General features: G+C 40.0%; 1 protein-coding gene across 12 annotated transcripts in view; it reads left to right on the plus strand.

The window, feature by feature from the left end:
* The window catches only part of LOC125878605 (transcription factor 4-like), a 306,833-nt gene that overhangs the window by 68,829 nt on the left and 217,727 nt on the right, over positions 1–20,277 (plus strand). For all 12 annotated transcript variants that reach the window (XM_049559908.1, XM_049559905.1, XM_049559898.1 and 9 more), the window contains 2 exons: positions 5,719–5,774; positions 7,074–7,152. In XM_049559908.1, coding sequence (XP_049415865.1) covers positions 5,719–5,774; positions 7,074–7,152 — 135 coding nt within the window. The remainder of the gene's footprint in view (positions 1–5,718; positions 5,775–7,073; positions 7,153–20,277) is intronic.

A 20,277-nucleotide genomic window follows, 5' to 3' on the forward strand; every position in this document is an offset into this window, starting at 1 on the left:
ACATTGTTTTCTAGTTGGAGCCGCGCCTCGTTTTCAAACTGTATGGTTTGACTAAAATGAACAATGACAGCAATATAGTCCACGATGAGCAGCGCTAAAATCAACCTGCGTAGTTGTCCCTCCATTGTGACATTAGAAAGTGTCACATTTATCTTGCAAGTGTACTCTTCTTCAACGTTTGGTTTACTTCCTGGAATTTTCCTGCATGGCAATTCTGACCAACCAAAAGCAGCTTTCTCACACAAGGCATTTGATCTGGTCCACTTGTAAATGCTGCCGTGAGAACACAAACCAACTCTAGGCAATTATACAACTTTGGAGCAAAATTAGTCCCTGATTCAGACCAAAGCAAGACAACTCTAGGTCTGAAAGCACCCGTAGCGATTGATGTCTGTAAATCTCGGAAACTCGCTTTTATTTAATTTTATGTACAAGTTGTCGTGAACTAAAGTAATGTTTATTTCAACTGTCTCTCCTCTCCTGTGCTCCGGTACATGCACATAAATTATGTTTTAGAATAGTGCCACACAGTTTATGAATGATTGGACATTTGATCTTTTCTTATTTTTTGGCATTAAAAAAGTTGTAAGTTTGTAAAAATAATAAGGGAAACACAGAGCTATGATCAAATCACACATCCTATTGTACAATATGCCTGCAGGTGTTGAAGGAAGAAGTCTGACAGGACACTTGAAACATTTTTTCTGAAACACCATAATGTTTTTGTCCGTACTAAAATCTGCATCATGAGGAATCTAATAGAACAGTAATAGTTACAATACCTTTGGCATCACCTTTGGTGTCCCCTTCCCCTCAGGAGAAAATGTTATGTTTATTCTCCTCGACCAACAGTGAGATGAGATATCTGCCTTTGCACTGTACCAGCAGAATAACAAATACAATTCCTGATTTTTTTTTTGTCTTCATAGACAAGCTTCACTGAACACACACACACACACACACACACACACACACACACGCACAAACATCTCTTTTATAATAATACAAAGAGCGGCTCAATGGTCATACTCAGTTACAGGCCTGTTTTTGTCCTCAGTGATCACACGCACTCACTCTCACACACACACACACTCACACACACACACACACACACACAGAGGGTAACTGTATTAATAGGAGTCTGTTTTGTGTCAAGCAGGTCTTAATAGGATCAGTGTGAGAGACATGGAGCTGTCTGTCAGTCTAAGTTCATTAACTGATGATAGATGACCTGCACTGTGCACGTGTGTGTGTACGTGTGTGTGTGAGAGAGTGTGTGTGTGCTTGAGAGAGAGAGGGAGAGAGAGATGTGTGTATGTGTGCTTTCAAGAGTGTGTTTTCCTGCTTGTGTGTAAATTCTCTCTCTGCTGTAATTTATAGCCCTCAATCGGAGGCCTTATCAGGTGCAGGACACATGGACGCCTCCTTCTCTCCTCCTTCTCTCCTCCTCCTCCACGTCTTTTAACTCCTGCACACCAAGATGTATTTCTCCCTCCTCCTCCTCTTCCTCTCCTCCCTCTCTTTCAATCTCTCTCCTCCTCTTACTTTTCAGTACTGAAGGATGCTTCCTTTAATTGCTGCCCTCCTCATCCTCTTTCTCCCCACCTTCACTTCCACTCCTCTTGCATCTGGACCAGCCATCATTAAACTCCCTTGCTCGACTTTTATTTCATTTTCCTCCCCTCTCTTCTCCTCTCCTGTTTTTAGACAGACGTTATTTGCAGGACAAAAACATATGTGTTGCCAAAGTGTTGTAAAGAGTACAGTATGTGTAAATGTAACACATCCAGAGTATGATAAAATACAAACCCACCAAAATGTATTTTTATTTTGAATATTCAAATTATATTAGAACATATTGATCAGCTTAAGGGGCTCTATTTCTCAAAATGCCAGTGATTTTAGAACCAATTCATTCATTTCTTGAGTAATTTTTTTTTTTGGTTTTTGAATGGTTTTTAATATCAGGCTGATCATGACATTTGTTCCCTAAATCTATCTAACCAGGTCTGTGTTCCCTAAACCAAATAAATCTAGGGTGTTTTTCCAGAATCCCCTATTCAAGTGCCTGTTTCCTAAATCCCACTGATCAAGTGTATGTTCACTTAAGCTTACTAATCAAGTGTATGTTCCCTAAAGCTAACTGATCAAGTGTATGTTCCCTCAAGCTTACTGACCAAGTGTATTTCCCTAAAGCGAACTGATCAAGTAGGTGTTCCCTAAAGCTAGCCGATCAAGTGGATGTTCCTAAAGCTAATTGATCAAGTGGATGTTCCCTAAAGCTAGCTGATCAAGTGCATGCTCCCTAAAGCTAATTGATCAAGTGTATGCTCCCTAAAGCTAGTGGATCAAGTGCATGCTCCCTGAAGCTAACTGATCAAGTGGATGTTCCCTAAAGCTAGCTGATCAAGTGGATGTCCCTAAAGCTAACTGATCAAGTGTATGCTCCCTAAAGCTAGCTGACCAAGTGCATGCTCCCTGAAGCTAACTGATCAAATGTATGTTCCCTTAAGCCAACTGATCAAGTGTATGTTCTCTAAAGCTAACTAATCAAGTGGATGTTCCCTTAAGATAGATGATCAAGTGTATGCTCCCTAAAGCTAGCTGATCAAGTGGATGTTCCTAAAGCTACCTGATCAAATGTTCCTAAAGCTAACTGATCAAGTGGATGTTTCATGAATTTAATTGATCAACTGTCTGCAGCCTTAATACGTCTGGTCATCTACATTCATCTGACTAAGTGTTTAATCCCTGAATCCACGTAATCTTATGTGTGTTCCCTAGATTTTAAAATTACTTATCAAGTGTGCCGTTCAAGTGTGTGTTCCCTAAACTCAGGTGTTCATCAGCTGATTCTTTTGAACTGGTTATTAGATTTCTCTTCTATCAGCCCAAATGACTGTGAGGTATGCGTTACTGCTGTTTAAATATATGTTTCTGAAATCCAATTTACCATCAAATGTTTTTGCGTAATCTTCATTAATCCTGCTAAAATTATGTTCTGTACATTCTATTATATTATATTATTGTCTACAAATATGCAGCCCAAAGCTAGTGTTGATGAACGACTTTTGGTTTGACTCCAAAAGGCTTTTTGTAACTGAACCAGTTTATTTCTATTGTACTAACATCAACACACACACACACACACACACACACTCAAACACAGATAAGCTGACATTCCAAATGACTCGACAATGAATGTAAGCTGCTCACTATACACACACTGACACAATGGAGAGCCTATTGAGGAGAGATTTGAGCACTACAATACATGAGACGACTGCGAGCATGTGTGTGTGTGTGTGTGTGTGTGTGTGTGTGTGAGTGTGTGCTGTAAGCAAGAGCTGTGTTTGCACATTTCAGTCAACCTGGATGAACTGATCTACCTGTCATGTACAAAACACATCCCTTCCTGTCTTTCTCTGTTGATGGCAGTGTGTGTTTGGACTTTTGTGCGTCCAGTTTACCTTTATGATTTGGTAGGTTGGTCATTGACCACTCACAGACAACAGCACTGGTATATTTTTATCTATTAAGCAATATTGGGCAAACTTACAGCTTACCTTTGCACCTTTCTGTGTGTCAGCTCTGGTAGTGATCAGCTATGCTCCTCCAAGTGGTTGCTTTATAATGCACCGTAGGTTTTAATTGATCTGGGGAAAACTGGGGCATCATAAAGATTGTGGTGACGGAGACATGTGCTTGTTTTCCATAAGAGGCCACTGTGTTTGAATAGTTGTTTCATAGTGGATTTTTGTGTTATATGTTGTATTGGTTGCATTTTGAATGTGTTCTGATTGGCTGCTACCTTGCCCAGGTCTCTCTTGTAAAAGGGATTTTCCATCTCAATGGCACTTCCTGGTTAAATAAATCGTCATATGGCTCGTACAAAAAGGATTCATATGGCTCTTTTCTTATCAGCCACCACTGTCATTAATGAAAGTTTTGAAAACTAAAACCACTTTGTTCTGGTCAAGAAAAGATTGTGGTCATTGTTGGTAGTAGATGTCAACCCAACTGCCAGAATAGATGTTGGTATTTGTGCTAACCACTAGTACTTTAGATTTGTCTGTTATTATGTAGCAGAAACTTTACGTTTCGACAGCGTTGTGGTTAAATGTGTGGTTAGGTTTAGGCACAAAAACCATATGATTATGGCTAGAAAAAGAACGTGTTTTGGCTCAGAATACCTGGTTTTGATGGCACAAACCTTTCTGGAAATGCAGCACTGTCTCTAGAAAGAATAATCGCATTTTGTACCACTTTCCCAGCAGGAAACGCAACAATGTCTTGGTAAAAGCAGCAGCTTTTCTTGGTGCTATTTCCAATAGGCTGCTAAAAAGCAACCAAGTTTAGTGCCCAAAAAGCTGCTGGAGAAACTGAAATGACTTGCTAAATCACGATTGATTTTGTTGTTTGTAGGTCTGGTGACACACCATCCATCATCCAGTCCACCTCCCAATGACAAAGTCAACGTATACACTACATCACTTTTGAAATGTTGATATCATGGGTGTAAAACATGCAAATGTAACAAATTGGTGGTTTGCAGAAATGTATAGTGCCCACATTTTCTTCTGGCAAATGGATTGGAGATGTAGGAGGATGTGATTTGCTGGATCCTGTGTCAAAGTCACACATTTTGTAATTTGTCCTTCCAGATCTTTACTCTTGTTGTAAGAGCACTGAACTGTATTACTGTGTTTATTAAGCTTAGGTTGGTTGTGGTTAAATATGCCAGTCAATTTACCATTATGGTCCTGACTGAAATATCTTAACAACTATTGACATGCAGTTGAATACTGACATTCATTGTCCCCCAAGGATGAAGCCTACTGACGTTCGTGATCCCCTGAGTTGTCCTCTAGCGCCACCATGAGGTTAACACCTGTGCGTTTTAGTGAAATGTCTGTATTAGAGGGATTGCCGTTCATTTTGTAAAGACATTCATGTCCCCCTCAGAATTAATTGTAATAACTTCAGTGATCCCCTGACTTTCCATCCAGTACCATTACCAGGTGACCCGTGACCTCTCAGGCATCAGGCTGACCTTCGACAGATATGACATGATGGATGCAGTGTAATGAGAGGGGAGGATTATTTGTTGGCAGAAGGCTTAAAGGACCATTACATTAAACAAAGACACATTAAAGGCTCCACAATCATAATCAATAATGTTTAATGACATGGAGAGTGGAGAGAGAATGATCTACTCTGCAGTAGTTGATTATAGACACTGCACAGTAATATTGTATGTAGTGTTAAGTGTTGGAAGTGATGTAATGAAAGTGGTGATCGCTCACATGATTGTTTGAGTGATTAAAATGTGGATCTGAGGACTAAATATGTTTACTTCAGCAGCCTCTCAGTAAGCGTTATATGATAAATAAAAAACTGATTTGAAACATCAAGTACAATAATTGCAAGATGGATTTTTGTATTCCCTCCTTTTGTTAAAAGGGAGAATTTTTAACTTTCATTTTTTAGTGTTGATGATGACAGTACTGTATCTTCATACTTCTTCATCCTTGAAGTATAAACTTCTTGCATTACATAAACGAACTGAATTTTCAGGATCTCTTATTTTCCCAAACTGTATTGCAAAAAATTACTTTCTTTCTTACTTTGGATTATTACGTCTCAGTTCTACTTTCCTAAACTTTATAGCTATGTGTTTCTTGTTATTTAAATTTCTCTCTTTTTCTCTTCTTGCAGATATGGAGGAGAGAACGGGCGCAGGGTCATGGGCGAGTGGAAGTCGTTCTTCCAAGGTAGATAACAACAACTCTACTATTATGTTTTCTTTACCGTAATTACTGTTAAATGCAATTGCTTTTAGCATTTTTAATGTTACTATTATTGCCAATACTACCATTAGAACTGCTACTACATGCTGAGTAGTAGTCAGCTTAGTGTCGGCTCTATGCCGAGTCTACGCCATTGTGAGCATTTATACTTGCTATGATGCGGTGGTGTGTCTGTGTCACTCTGCAGTTACACCTCCAAAACACTAGTCAGCGGCTTGGTTTCTGTGCTGTTAAGTTTAGTTGATTCTATTGTCTTTAAATTATAGTAAGTAAAAGCTTTTTTTCCACTGAGGGAAATGGTTTCAGCTTACAAAAATAGACAGGAGGTCTGCGTCAGCACAACGTGTAGTTACATATGTGGGGAGGTACATGTCAGGCTACGGCGTTGATTCAAAGTAGAAGTATAAATCTTGCTTTATGTGCTGGTTCACTCACAACCAGCAAGTCCTGTGGGTTGACCAGCAAGTTGATCGGTAAGCTTACGAAAAATATCAGGGGTTTGGGTTGGCGGATCAGAAAATGACAAAACAAGCGTGCAGTAGTCCACCTTCCACTGTCTCTTCCCCTCTCTCTTTCACACTCCCTCTTAACATTCACACACACACACACACACACACACACACACACACACACACACACACACACACACACACACATCAGTCCTTGTCTCTGTCCTCAACCAGCTCCAAAAATCTGCCTACCATCTGAAGTAAAGACTTTAAAATTGCCCAGAAATACTTAATTAATGTGTCAATATTGTGGAAAATACTCTTATTTGTCTTCTTGCTGAGGGTTAGATGAGAAAATAGATACAGCTATCACTGTAAGCCTTACTCTGTCCAAAGGTAAAAAGATCTTAACAGAACCTTTAAAGCTCACTGATAACATATTATATTTCATTATATCTTATGTACTGGAGGCTGGCTGTCCCCCCTGCTTTCAGTTTTTATGCTAAACTAAATTGACTGCCCGCTGTCTGTATCTTCATTTAGTGCTCAGATATGAGGGGGATGTCAGTCTTCTCATCTCTTGGCAACAAAGCAAGTAAACATATTTCCCAGAATTTTGGATTTTCTGTATTACAAGACACAGACGAGGCCGTGTCTTACTACTGTTAGTACTAATATCACCGCAGATAGTACTACTCCTGATATGCTGTTGCCTGTACCGTTGAAATTATTATTATAATAACTTCTGCTGCTGCTAACAGTCATGAAAAGTACATATAATAAAAAAATATAAATGTTGTCTGTCTCTTTCCAGAGTTATGCAGATGGGTCACAGTACATGGCGTCACATGACAGCCTCTCACCTCCGTACACCAACTCCAGCAGGCTAACAGGTACATCACAGACTGTATGTGTGTGTGTATGTGTGTGTATGGGTGTTGCATTATTTTACAAAAAAAAGTTTGGATTCACTGCTTTGCTGGGTTTTGATCTGATGGTGTGTGTGTGTGTGTGTGTGTGAGAGAGTGTGTGTGTGTGCAGAGAATTAGTGAAACACTATCGTACACTGGAGGAGACAGGTCATCTGGCATGCAATTTCTCTCTCTCCCTCGGCCCGCTGTGTGGAAAACGCTAGGCAGTGTGTGCTCATTTACCCATGATGCTCTCTGCCTCTGGCTCTCTCCGATGTGGCGCCAGTTGTGAGCAAATGGCCACTGACACAGATAATCTGCCTCTCTCTCTCTCACACACACACACACACACACACACACACACATGCTCACAGCTTAATTACCTTTGACTGGATGCATCAAATATGGAAGACGTCAGCTCTCAGCTCTCTGGCTCTACCTGCTCTCTTCCTGTCATTTGTTGGTTTTTCACTCTTTCTCTTGTGAAACACATGATCTTGAACCCTTCATTCTGAAGCCACAAGAGTAAACGCAGTTTTCAAGTATTTGTTGGGGGGATTGTGTGGTATTTTAGATGTGTGTTTTGAGAGAGATGTAAAGACTGCTACCAGCCAGTAATGGGACCATAGTTGTGGATACAGTCTAAGGCTAAAAGTTTGTGGACACCTTGACAAGAACAAACACATTTTCACTTTTGTGTGTTTTAAGGTTTATTTTCAAGGTTTAGGCAACAGAAGTACGTGGTTAAGGTTAAAAAAAAAATGAAGACCTAAGTTTGTTTGGTTAGCATTGTCACCTCACAGCAAGAGGGTTTCCATTCGAGCCCCAGGGTGGTGGAGTCCTTCTGTGCGGAATTTGCATGTTACAGAAAATGAATGCACAAAGTCCCGTTTCAAAGTATACCATGGTAACAAAAAAAAAAAAAAAAATAGTTTTAAGGTTTACTTTCAAGGTTTGGGCAACAGAAGTAGATGGTTAGGGTTAAAAAAACCCAAGATGGTTTGGCTTAAAGTATGTCTGTTACTAATGTAATGTAACTTCGTATTATGCTACACACTGCATTATTTTTAACGTAACTCGATTGACTTTTAGTTTTGCATGGGACACAAACAGCGTACTCATGGGTCAAAGTCCTGTGCTTGTTGGGCCCATCCACCTCCTCTTCCATCCACCCTATGCATACTTCCTTGCTATTCATACTATAGCAGTTGTTCAGAGCATCAAAAAATGCCCCAGCCCAGCGCCTCTCATACTGCTGCTAAAGTGTACCGGCTGCTAAAAAACCTTAACTCTTCAGGGAAGGCTTTGTAAAGATGAGCAAAGTGTCTCCACTTCCTCCCTTGGTACAAAAATGACGCCAGTATATCCTGGATACAACCATTGCAATCTTATGCCAGTGATGTCATTTAGAACTAGAATCTGCATAGCAATCTCTGCAGTGTGGAGTTACAGCCCATACACCTGTCCGTCCAACTGCAAGCACACTGATTGACACATACAGCTGTCAATCATGACGTTGACCCCCTTTCTTTATAGCATCAAATATCTAATCAAAACTAAGCTCATCAGAAAAATGAACACTTGAACATACATTAGACTGATATGAACTGTGAAAATGACAGAAACCATCTTTGGGAAAAATTTATTTGATGCATACTTTGATTTATTACTTTGGCCCAGGTCCCATCGGCTAACATGGAGGGACCTATACTGCAACCAGCCACCAGGGGGCGATAGAAATTTTTAAACTTCACTTTCGGCAAGATGTCATGTCGTCCTTTCATTAATTAAAAAAAAAAAACATTTCTAGACTGAAAGACTGAAACAGGGAAAAAGGCACAGTCTATAAGATTTTTTTGGTTGTATTTCCAAAACTTTGGGTTTTAGAAGAAAGTTTTCATTTGTGCTAACACATGTTAAGTGAGTTTCTCTTTGAAAAGTACCTTGTTCTAACTCGGATCAGCTGAAACAACTTCAAACAAAGTAAAACAAACAAAAAAAATCTAATCTTAGAAATGTAGCTAATTCTTGTGACAGTCTACTTACTTGTGAATCCACACTGCGGATTATGAAATAAATAAATACAATAAAACAAAAGAAAAGAAATGCAAAACTTCAGATTTGTGCCTCTCTGCTGGAATGATCCATAGTATGTGCGATGTGTTGTGACAGTGTTGTGATTATGGTATGTAGCTGCAGAGGCAGAGAGGGAAGAGGCGACGCAGAGTCAGAAATGGAAATATTGTATTCTTCATCTGGCACACGGGAGCCGCAATTTACTTTGATAATGATAACACTAAGAGACAGAGACAGCCAGGGATATGGAACACACACACGCACATCCTCTTCACTTTCTACCTGTGACTGTTCTGATCTGGGTAAATCACATTGTCTCCTATGTCTGTTGGCTTTTCCTCTTTTCTTGAGCGCCCTGATGGAAAATGTAGCGTTTGGGTATCAGTGCTAAAACCACAGAGCTTTCATTGATATCAGTGATGGTTTGTTCTAAGTGCCAGAGAGTGACCCAACTTGACTACTTTCTACAAACGTTGGCCACACAAATGGGTGAGGAGAAAATATTCATTAAGTTTTTACTTGATGCACAGACTTGACTTTCACCAGTGTTGACAGCCTGAGGCAGTTGAGATAAAGAACATTATGAAAAAAAGATGTTACCCTCTCAAACCAGACAAAAATTACTTAGACAGGTTGGTTGAGTCACTTAGGAGGCTGTTGATAGGTGGGTACTATGTCGTGGCTTAAAGGTTGAAATGGATTTTCAATAAGTTGTAGTAGTTGCTAAAGCATTATTGGTCATTATGGTGTTGCTAAATGGTTGGTTGGTTGGGCTGGGTAAATATGCTACCAGTACCAATACCAAAACCCTTAATGCACTGACACACCAAGCTGGGGGTCAGCCACTGGTTAATGTCAGGTCATTGGGCACTTTAGTTTTTGCGGTGTGTCCTACACTATTGGCCCTCGATGGCTTTTTTTCCAGGTGATTCAGCATGTTAAATTAGTGTTGGGGATGTTGGTGGATAAAATCACTCTGATTAGCAGTTCAGCTCAATGCAACAGAAGAGAAATGGAAGTGAGGAAAGTAAACAATTGGCTGAAGTCATGAGGGTGTGAGATTGAAACAAACTTGTTATATAAGGTAAGATTATCTTAAAGCCATTGATCTCTTTTGCTGAAACCGTCATTTTTGTTATTGTTCACTTGTGCAGGGTGAATATGGTTTTTCGGTTGTTCTTTGATGTTGGCTTAGTGTGTTTGGGCTTTTAAAGCGATACCAATACCAATACAGTATTTCATTTGATACCTTTTTATGCTACTTCATTCGATACCCGCCATGTGAATGGAAGCATTCAGTTGCCCTGTTTTTGTTTTAATTAATGTACATTTGTTGGTTTATAGAGTCTTTTACTATTTAACTAATCCGTGACTTATTTGTGCAAAAAAAACTACAGAACATAGTAAATCACTGTGCAGTGTATACTGGGATCTACTTTCGCCGGATGAATTATATCATAGCCTACTGTGATGTTTGGTTTAGATATCAGTGTAATGTGCTGATATAAAGCAAGTAGGTCTACATGCTACATGCAGTTATGAGTGTTTCTTTGCAACAAGAGTCACAGTCAGTCCCTCAGTCTTCTCTTTGAGGCATGCGTGATCATGAGTTTTTAAAGTTTTAAACAACGACTCAAAACATATCTTTTTATTATGTAGCCTATATCTACCAGCTATCTGTTTTAATATTTTATTATGTATTTTTTAATTATTTGGTCAATTAATGGATTGATATATTAATTAATTTATCCTTCTCATTTCTCCTTGAATGAGTGTTGTATAATTGTATGGCTTTAATTTTTGTCTCTGCCACTGAATTGTAAAACACTTTGTGCTGCATATTGTGCATGAAAGGTGCTCCATAAATAAGGTTAATTCATTCATACATTCATTCATTATTTATATTTTGCCTTTAGGAGATGCACCAAATTCAGGTGAAGAAGATTATTTTTTGTCTTTTTTTTTATGCAAACATTTGTTCTCTTATCAGTAATTTAGCATAACATGGAGGTGAAATCAGTACTCCATTTATTTAAATGTAAAAGTGCGATAGAAATATTTTGTCCGTTGTAATTGTGAAAAATAATTGTGGTCTAAACATTCATCGGAATAATCGTGATTGTCATTTTGGCTATAATCCTGCAGCCATACACTGATAACAACAAAAACAAAAGTCTCTATTGCTGATTAAAAAGCTAGTGCATCAAAGTCGATGTTTCATCAGAGTTTAAGTTAAAAGACTGTTAAAAGAGGAAAGTATTCATTGCATAGTTTTAGTAATAAGTCACCAAAGCAAACAGCCTTTATACTGTGATCTAAGCACCTAGGACACGTTCCCTTAACATCTGAGCAGGAAGCATCAGTCTGGACATCATATAGTTCTTTCAAGCTGTTTCAAGCATAAGAATATTTTTCTTCTGTAATTAAAGGTAGTCCAATTATTTTCAGGTGTGAGACTTTGTATTCATTCTCACCTGAGGTGAACTCAAACTGAAAGAAGAAAGAAACACAGCAGAGTTTAATGAACCCAACCTGAACATGTTGAGTGTGAAGGCAGCCTCTCACTCTCTCCCCCTCTCTAACCTTGTCTGTCTTTCTTAACCCCCCCACTATCAGATTAGAGTGATGTTATGCTCTAGATAATCAGCGAAGGGATTAGTGTCATCTCAGCGACCCCACTAGATTAATCTGCCGACACACACACACACACACACACACACACACACACACACACACACAGAAAAGCAATCAGAAGATGTGTGTGTGTTTTATGCATAGATGTGTGTAAATGTGGACTTGCACTTACATATATGTTTATATAAGTACATCTGCAGTTGTGTGATGCATTAATGTGTGTTTTTGTGTGTGTCTTCGTGTGTGTGTTTTAATGATTATTGGGTCTGTCTGTGAATTTGTGAAGCCAGTGTGTGTGTGTGTGTGTGTGTGTGTGTGTTTCTGTGCAAGTTGGCAGGTTACTGTGTCAGTGTCTGAGTGTGTGATGTAAGCTTCTTTATGAATGCGGTCTTCATGTGGTTAGATGTAGGGGTGTGTGTGTGTGTGTTCTTTGTGTAAAAGAGTGTGTTCTTGTGTGTTACAATGTTGAGGTATTATGTGATTCGAGCTTTCATGTATGTGTATATGTGGTTGTACAGTATGTGTGTGTGTGTGTGTGTGTGTGTGTGTGTGTGTGTGTGTGTGTGTGTGTGTGTACCTGTGTGTTGTTGCTTCGCAGAGCAGGTGCACCACCCTGAGCCCCCCTCCCCCTGCCCCCGTAACTGTCACCTACATGGTAAATGAGAAGCTCAGTGGTTTCAGCTTGTAAGCACATTCTGTTCTGTTATAAATAAACGATCTAACGTAGCTTCAGTCTGATTCTGATGCACAACAGCAGCTTCTACTGCTTTCATTCTGTCATTTAAAAACTTGATTTGTCCAAGAAAAGGTGGCAGAACACAGAGCATGTTTCCACAAAAGTTGCTCTGCTGCACAGTTCTTACCATTTTTGGATACAGCCTCAGTTTTTCACTGATCGTCAGCAAGCAGCCTCTCAGATTGTTAAGGGTGTATTGCTTTGAAAGGGCATCTAAAAGGAGAATTCTCTTGTTCGTATTATTCGATCAACATCCGACCAGAGAAGCACTTTCATCTCTGTGCTTCCAGTGTGCATTTATCCTGACTTCAGCATAGCATAGCCAACCCAGTCAGCAGCACAAATGTTACCATTTTAGTTTTCTGCAAGATTATGTCTTGGCTTAAAGTACCTACTTTTGGTGGCACTATTGCAGCTAAAAACGCAGTAATGTCTCAGTGAAAAACAACCACTTTCTGTGGCACTATCCCCATTAAAAACACAGTAGCAGCTTGCTTAAAAAAAAAAAAAAAAAAAAAGCCTCTGGAAATGCAGCAAAGTCTTGGTAAAAAACAACTGCTGGTGGTTGCATTATCCCCAGTGGAAACACAGTAATGGGTCATTAAATAAAAAAACACCTTTGTTGGCTGAAAAGAGTCGCTGGAAACACAGTGATGTCTCGATAAAAAACAACTCCTGCTGGTGGCACTTTACCCGGTGCAAACAGTAACAGGTTGCTAAAAACAAACAAACCAAAAAAAACACGTTTGTTGGCTAAAAATCCGCTAGAAATGCAGCAGTGTCTAAGTAAAAAAACAACTGCTGGTGATGGCATTATCCCCAGTGGAAACACAGTAACAGGTCGCAAAAAATACCAACTTTGGTGGCTAGAAAGCTGCTGAAAATGCAGTGATGTCTCTGTAAAAAACAGCTGCTTTTTGTGGCACTATCCCCTGTGGAAACACGGTAACAGGTCGCTAAAAAAACACATTTGGGTGCTAAAAAGTTGCTGGAAATGCAGTGATGTCTCGGTAAAGACCCACTGCGGTTGGTGGCACTTTCCCTGGTGCAAACAGTAACAGGTCGCTAAAAAAATACCATGTCTGGTGGCTAAAAAGCTGCTGGAAATGCAGCAATGTCTCGGTGAAAAACAACTGTTGTTGGTGGCATTTTCCCCTGTGCGAACACAGTAACGGGTCACTAAATAAAGCCATGTTTGTTGGCTGAAAAGAGCTGCTGGAAACACAGTGATGTCTGGGTAAAACACAACTGCTGCTGGTTCCACCTTTGTGGAAACAGCAAAAAGCCCTTAAAAAAAAACCTGCTTGGTGTCTAAAAAGGAGCTAGAAACAGAGCGATGACTCCTTAAAAAACAGCCAGCTTTGTTAGGAACATGGCAACCCAACTATCAAGATTGTTTGCACACAGAGGTTGCTGGTCAACACAAAGATTCAACGCTAACTCCTGCCAAAATCACAGTGTTCAGTTTTTTGTATTTTTCTTTCCACATGTATTCAATGAACAAGATGCAACATTTGCAAACACTACAAATTACAGTGAATATCATACAGTAAATTTGAATGTAGACAGTATAAAAAGATTGAAACAAATAAAAAATTACATCCATGAATATCAGCCACTAATGTATTATTCAGGCTGTAGTTTGTATCAACATTGACCTAAAAATCCTGTTTCAGAGGTCACTATTTTTAATCCTATTGGAATGCTGTTATATATTATACAAACACATCAAAAAGAGAACCGCTTAGTATAGAGAGCTGGTATAAACCTGATGATCTTGTGTCCCTCCTCCTCCTCTTGTTGTTTTTGTTGAAATGTAGTGAGTCAGCCGTCTGTCTCACCTCTGCGTGACCTTATTAATGAGTGTTGAGCCACGAGGCTGGACCCCCTCTGAGGAGGTCACATCTGGACACTTTATATAGAAATACATATCTGTCTCTCTCTCCCGTTCCTTCTTTTCTTCTGTCTGTCTCTGTCTTTGTTTCATTTTTAGGTTTTTCGCTTTGAATCTGGTTCTCCTTTCTCCTGCTCATCTTTTTTTCGCTTTCTCTTTCACCGTTTCTCTCTTCATACGTATCTTTTCCTCTCCTCACTCTTCTTCCTTATCCTTTCACACTTCCTCTACCCTTCATGTCCTTTTCTCCTTTTCCCGTCCTCTGTCTCTCTTTTTGTTGTTTTCTTTCCCTCCGTCTCTTAATCACCCTCTATTCCTCTCACCCTATCTGTCCTCCACCGAGACCGGGCCCTCCTGTCTCCCTCTCTACCCCAGCAGCCCCTCACCTCAGCTGGGTGTGGTGCCAAGGTCGTCCCCCTGTCCCTCCCTGCTGGGTCTGGGTCTTTGTGTTCAGAATGTTTAAACATAAAGGAGGGGAGGGAAGGAAATGAGAGGAGGAAATGAGAGGAGAGGAGAGATGGGGTGACAAATGACAACTTCTAAAAGTAACAAAATTTTAAGCAAGGTTTTAGGGCTGTAACTTGCATTTTTTTAATTATCAATTCATCTTGCAGGTATTTGTTCAATTAATAAATTGTTTAGTTTATTAAAAGCCACAAAATAGTAAAATCTAAGGGTGCTTTCAGACCTAGTCGTCTTGCTTTGGTCCAAATCAGGGATTAATTTGTTACAAAGCTGTATAACTGCCTAGAGTTGGTTCGTGTTCTCACGGCAGCATTTACAAGCGGACCAGATCAAATGCCGTGTGCGAGAAAGCTGCTCTTGATTGGTCAGAATTTCCATGTGGGAAAAATCCAGGAAGTAAACAAAACGTTGAAGAAGAGTACACTTGCAAGATAAATGTGACACTTTCTAATGTCACAATGGAGGGACAACTACGCAGGTTGATTTTAGCGCTGCTCATCGTGGACTATATTGCTGTCATTGTTCATTTTAGTCAAACCATACAGTTTGAAAACGAGGCGCGGCTCCAACTAGAAAACAATGTTTTGATGCATTGGATGTGCTGAATGTGCATATTAAGGCAGTACAGGAGGAGGTGCACATTAATAATCCTCCAGGACTGTAACATGCTCATGTTTAACCCAAACAATGTGTCCGGTTGTTTTGGTGCCCACCTGAGTGCAATTGCTGTGTTCACACCTGCCTAGATGAACCGCACTTAGAGGGCAAACAAGCTTGAGTTCAATTGAACCTAACCAAACAGGGCAGGTGTGAAAGTGCCCTTAATCTGTTGTTCAGCTAACAGTCCAAAGACCAAAGATATTCACTTCAGAAAGAAGAGCAGTAAATCCTCACATTTGAGAAGCTGATGTCAAAGATGCGTAACATTGTCATTAAATAAATTACTTAAATGATGTGTCTGTTATAATGGTATAACGAAATTATTATTTGAATTGTTTGAACAGAGTTACGAAGTCACCTGTTATAACAGGTTCACTTAGGTAACATATCAGCAGCTGAGCCAGCTCCATTACCTAAATGAAGTCCATGAGAGGACCTTTGAGTCAAGATTTTGTTCCATACAGAATTATTAAAATAATATAAATGAAAGATCAGCAACATACATTTTGATTTAATTTTAGAGGCAAACCAGGATTTTAAACATAAAAAATGCACAAAGTAAAGAGACAAAAGCACATCAGGAGCAAGTAGGAGTGAGCAGTCAAAATAACAGCAATAAATAAAACCAGGTCAGTGAATTAAAATTAATGACAGTTAAGAAATGAAATGCCTCAAAATAAAGACATATTTTCTTTTAACATCCTTCATTCCCCGCTCCGCCCTCGGAGATTTTGTTTCCATTGTCCCTGCTGATTGAAACTGAACAGCCACCGTCTCATTCTCAGAGTATTTTTTGAATGGATGTCATGCATTGATTAGTGCTGCGCTGACTTCAGTGCATTAACACGGACGCACAATGTAAGCCACTGCAGAGTATTTAGTATATTATTGTTTTGAAGGGGCTGTGTATCACACGTAAATTGTCTGTGTAATTAGATCTGACATAGTAATAATAGGTCTCGTCAAGGCAAGAGGGCGGAGGGTGGAGATGTAAAACGTACACTCTGAAAGCAGCGGTTCATCGGGGAGCAATTCGGGGTTCCTGATCGGGGAGGGGGAAATGTCTTGGATAATTTTGCGAGGAACGCTTTTAGGCTTCTTAAAGAACTGTCAGAGTTAATTATCATTTTTTGAAAAGGCTAATAAAAGGAATAGTGGAGCTGAGCAACAGCTATGCTGTAGGTCTTTAATTCTAGAGGCAGGTGCTGTTGGTGGGGTTCAAGCCTACAGATTGAGATTTGGGAATTACCACTCCTTCAATCAAGAAATCCTTTTTATTTATGTGCAGATACTGAATGATGAGCTCAATGGCTGGGTCAACTTATTCCTTTTCATGCTGCAAGGCTGGTCTAGGTTTACGTGTGTGGCACAAATGGGTTAAAATGACTGTTGATGGAGCTGTTTACAAAGTATATGAAGGAAAATCTAAAATACTGGTGGTTCAATAAATAGCTTTTTCAGGTTTGCAAACCTTGATCCACAAAATCAGGGGGACCAACCTCATCACATATTGACTTGTGCTCATGGACTTTCCACATCCAGATAGGAATTGCAAGGTACCCTGGGTGTGTTCGTTGTTGCCGTTTACCTGGGTGAAAGGTGATGTTTTTTGGACCCATCAACCACACCTCCTGTCCACCCTACTCGGACTTTCGTCACCTTAACTTTCATTCTTGTCCTGGTGCTTTTCCCTCAGATGCCATTAAACTAACAGTGACCAGTTGCATATCCTGCTGATGTTAAAGGACTTTTTTCGTAGGAGTCTGACACTGGAAGCCACTGCCCAAGCACCATGTGTTTAAAACTGCAACCATTAAACTCTGTATACAAGATATTCTGTCATCCACCAGTAGGGGCACTAATTTAACAAAACGGTCCTGTGGGTCATATAAGAGGGTAGGAAAACAAAATGTTGTTGTATGGGTTGGGGGACTTTTTTACCATTTAATACAGAGAAATGGTCCTGTAAAGGGGTGTGATGATACATCGATCTGGATTGTGATATTGATTCAGTGATGAAAGATCCAATATTAAAGATGCACAGTAAAAACGTCCATACATATCATCATCTTGAAGATAGGCCTGGGTCACCGTTTCCATCCAAGCACACCTTCTTCCTATACATTCAAACAGTGCTAGCGGCCTAGTGCTAGGCAGATGATAGGGAGTAGCCAAGAAAAAGACAATCAGGATATTTACTGATATCGTCTCATATCAGTCACAGGCCCCTGAATTGAATCACGTCAAGACTGCATTGTGGCAGACTTTGTTATGTCAGCAAATATTTTGTAGTTGTCCAAATAATTGAAATATACTATCATCATGAATCGTGTGATTTACACCCTGACTCCTGCACCTAAGACATCCAGAAATCTAGACAAAACCTTCTTAATCCTTAAAATGCCCTCGTGGGATGGATTCTTCACCTAGCATTGAACAATACTAAAGGTCTACAGCTATTGCAGATTGGCTTTATCAAAATTCAAAGCAATCCATCAAACAGTTGTAAAGATATTTCAGTCTGAACTAGGGGTGTAACGGTACACAAAAATCTCAGTTCGGTACATACCTCGGTACACAAGTCACGGTTCGGTTTTTTTCAGTACAGTAATGAAAAAATAGACAACTATTAAATATCTTTTACTTATTGGTAACCTTATTAAAACATACCACCACCTCATGTTTGTCTTTCTGTCTGTCTATCCATCCATCTGTCTGTCTCTCTGTCTGTCTATCCATCCATCTGTCTGTCTTTTTCGTCTTCTGTCATCCATCCAGATGAGGCCTCTGGAGACCAAGCCCGGGTCATTCATGGTACAGAGTGTGTGTGTGTGTGTGTGTGTGTGTGTGTGTGTGTGTGTGTGTTTTCCTGCCTCCGTGTGTTTGTGTGTCCTTTATCTTTCTATCTCTGTATGTCTCTGCTGCTATGTGTGTGTACAACTTGTGTGCGTGCATGTGTGTATGTTTGTGTGTATGTGTGTGTGTGTGTGTGTGTGTGTGACAGACTGTGAAATGGTGCGTAGTAGCACCTGGGCCCTTCAGTGTTGATTGATCGGCTTGGTCATGTGGAAGAGTCCCATCTGGCCAGCCACGCTACGGTGTGTGTGTGTGTGTGTGTGTGTGTGTGTGTGTGTGTGTGTGTGTGTGTGTGTGTGGCAGAGAGAGAGTGCTTGTTTGTGTGTAAGAGGTGAGAGAGGGAGATAGAGATGTGCAGCATGAAACAGTATGTTTATTGTGCGAGTGAGAGCGGGAGGGAGAGAGCTCTTCAGTTAGAACTGTGGCTCCCAGAGGCCAAAGATGAACTGTATTTTATCATCTGAGAGGGAGAGGCTACATTCACATTGCAAGCCTTAAAGGAAATTTCCCCTGTTTTTTAGAACTTAGTTGTCATAAAAAGTGTGTTGGTCTAGAGCTGTTTTTTTATAGCTTGGGGCATTGTCCAGTGTTATTTTAGACAGTAGTGTGCTTCCAAGTGAGGCAGCAGCTAGAGGAAGGTCTCTTCCTGTTTCACCGTGACAGTGGAACAACTTGACTTGTCTGCACATTACCCTGACCTCAACACCACCCAGCACTTTTAGGATGATTGGAACACAGTCAATAGGCCCAGACACATCAAACTGACTTCAAAGAAGTAGTGACAACAAAAGATGACTCTTACGTTGCCTCACGTCACCTGTGTGTCGACCAGGAAGTTGAACATGAACACACCGCAAAGACTACAGCTGAGGGACAAACACCACATATGCTCTGTGCCTGTGTGAGAGGAAATTACTCTCCATACCAGCAGATGGCGGTTGTCTGAAATTGTCATTCAGAAAGGGTAGGTGGAATACCGTCTTGACGCTTGTTAGCCAGTGAGCACATTCACACTTGCCTGCCGGAGTATTATTTCTAAGTTGCCAGCCACCACATCACACTAAAGAAGAGACCGTCTGTTTTTAAACACAAAAACGTTTTATTCTATCTTATTCCCTTTTTTTATTAACACTTGAATTTGTGCATTTTAATTTAAAAATAAATTAAAAAAACAACAACAACATTTCGGACAAAAAGCTGAGAAAAAGGCATTTTTGTCAAAGAATGTCCTTTTCAAGTACAGAATCAATTTTACTTTTTTTTTTTTCAAATTTCCTCATGTCAATTAGAATTGCATAAATGAAAATAATAATGATAATAATATTACTAATGAAAATAATATTCTCTTTGAGGTATAAGTGTCAATACTGTTGTCTCACCATCATGGCGATCCTGTTTTGTCCCACCAAACTCGTTTGCTTCTTCGTCCAAATCAGATTCAGAATGTTGATCAAAACAGGAATTGTTGGAGTCTGATGTCATCAACATCTCCACGGCTTATGCAACCGTAAACTTTTCCGTCGGCACCGGCATTTTTGTGCAGTTTACAAGCTGTTACATTTCTGTGAACAACATCTTCCTTTGGTTTCCAGCGGGTCTTCCTCTTTGTTTGTTTGGACACGGCAGTGCTGTAGTATTTCACAAGATGTGTAACAGTGCCCCCTATTGTAAAACACTGAAAACACAGATTGCCGGATTATTTCGTCAATGGCGGGGAAGCGTTCTGTCATAAATGACGGAAAATCTCAGCAGTGGCGGGGATAGTTTTAACAACACAACCCAATGC

Source organism: Epinephelus fuscoguttatus, linkage group LG18, assembly GCF_011397635.1.
Source record: "Epinephelus fuscoguttatus linkage group LG18, E.fuscoguttatus.final_Chr_v1".
In the NCBI taxonomy this organism is placed as follows: Eukaryota; Metazoa; Chordata; class Actinopteri; order Perciformes; family Serranidae; genus Epinephelus; species Epinephelus fuscoguttatus.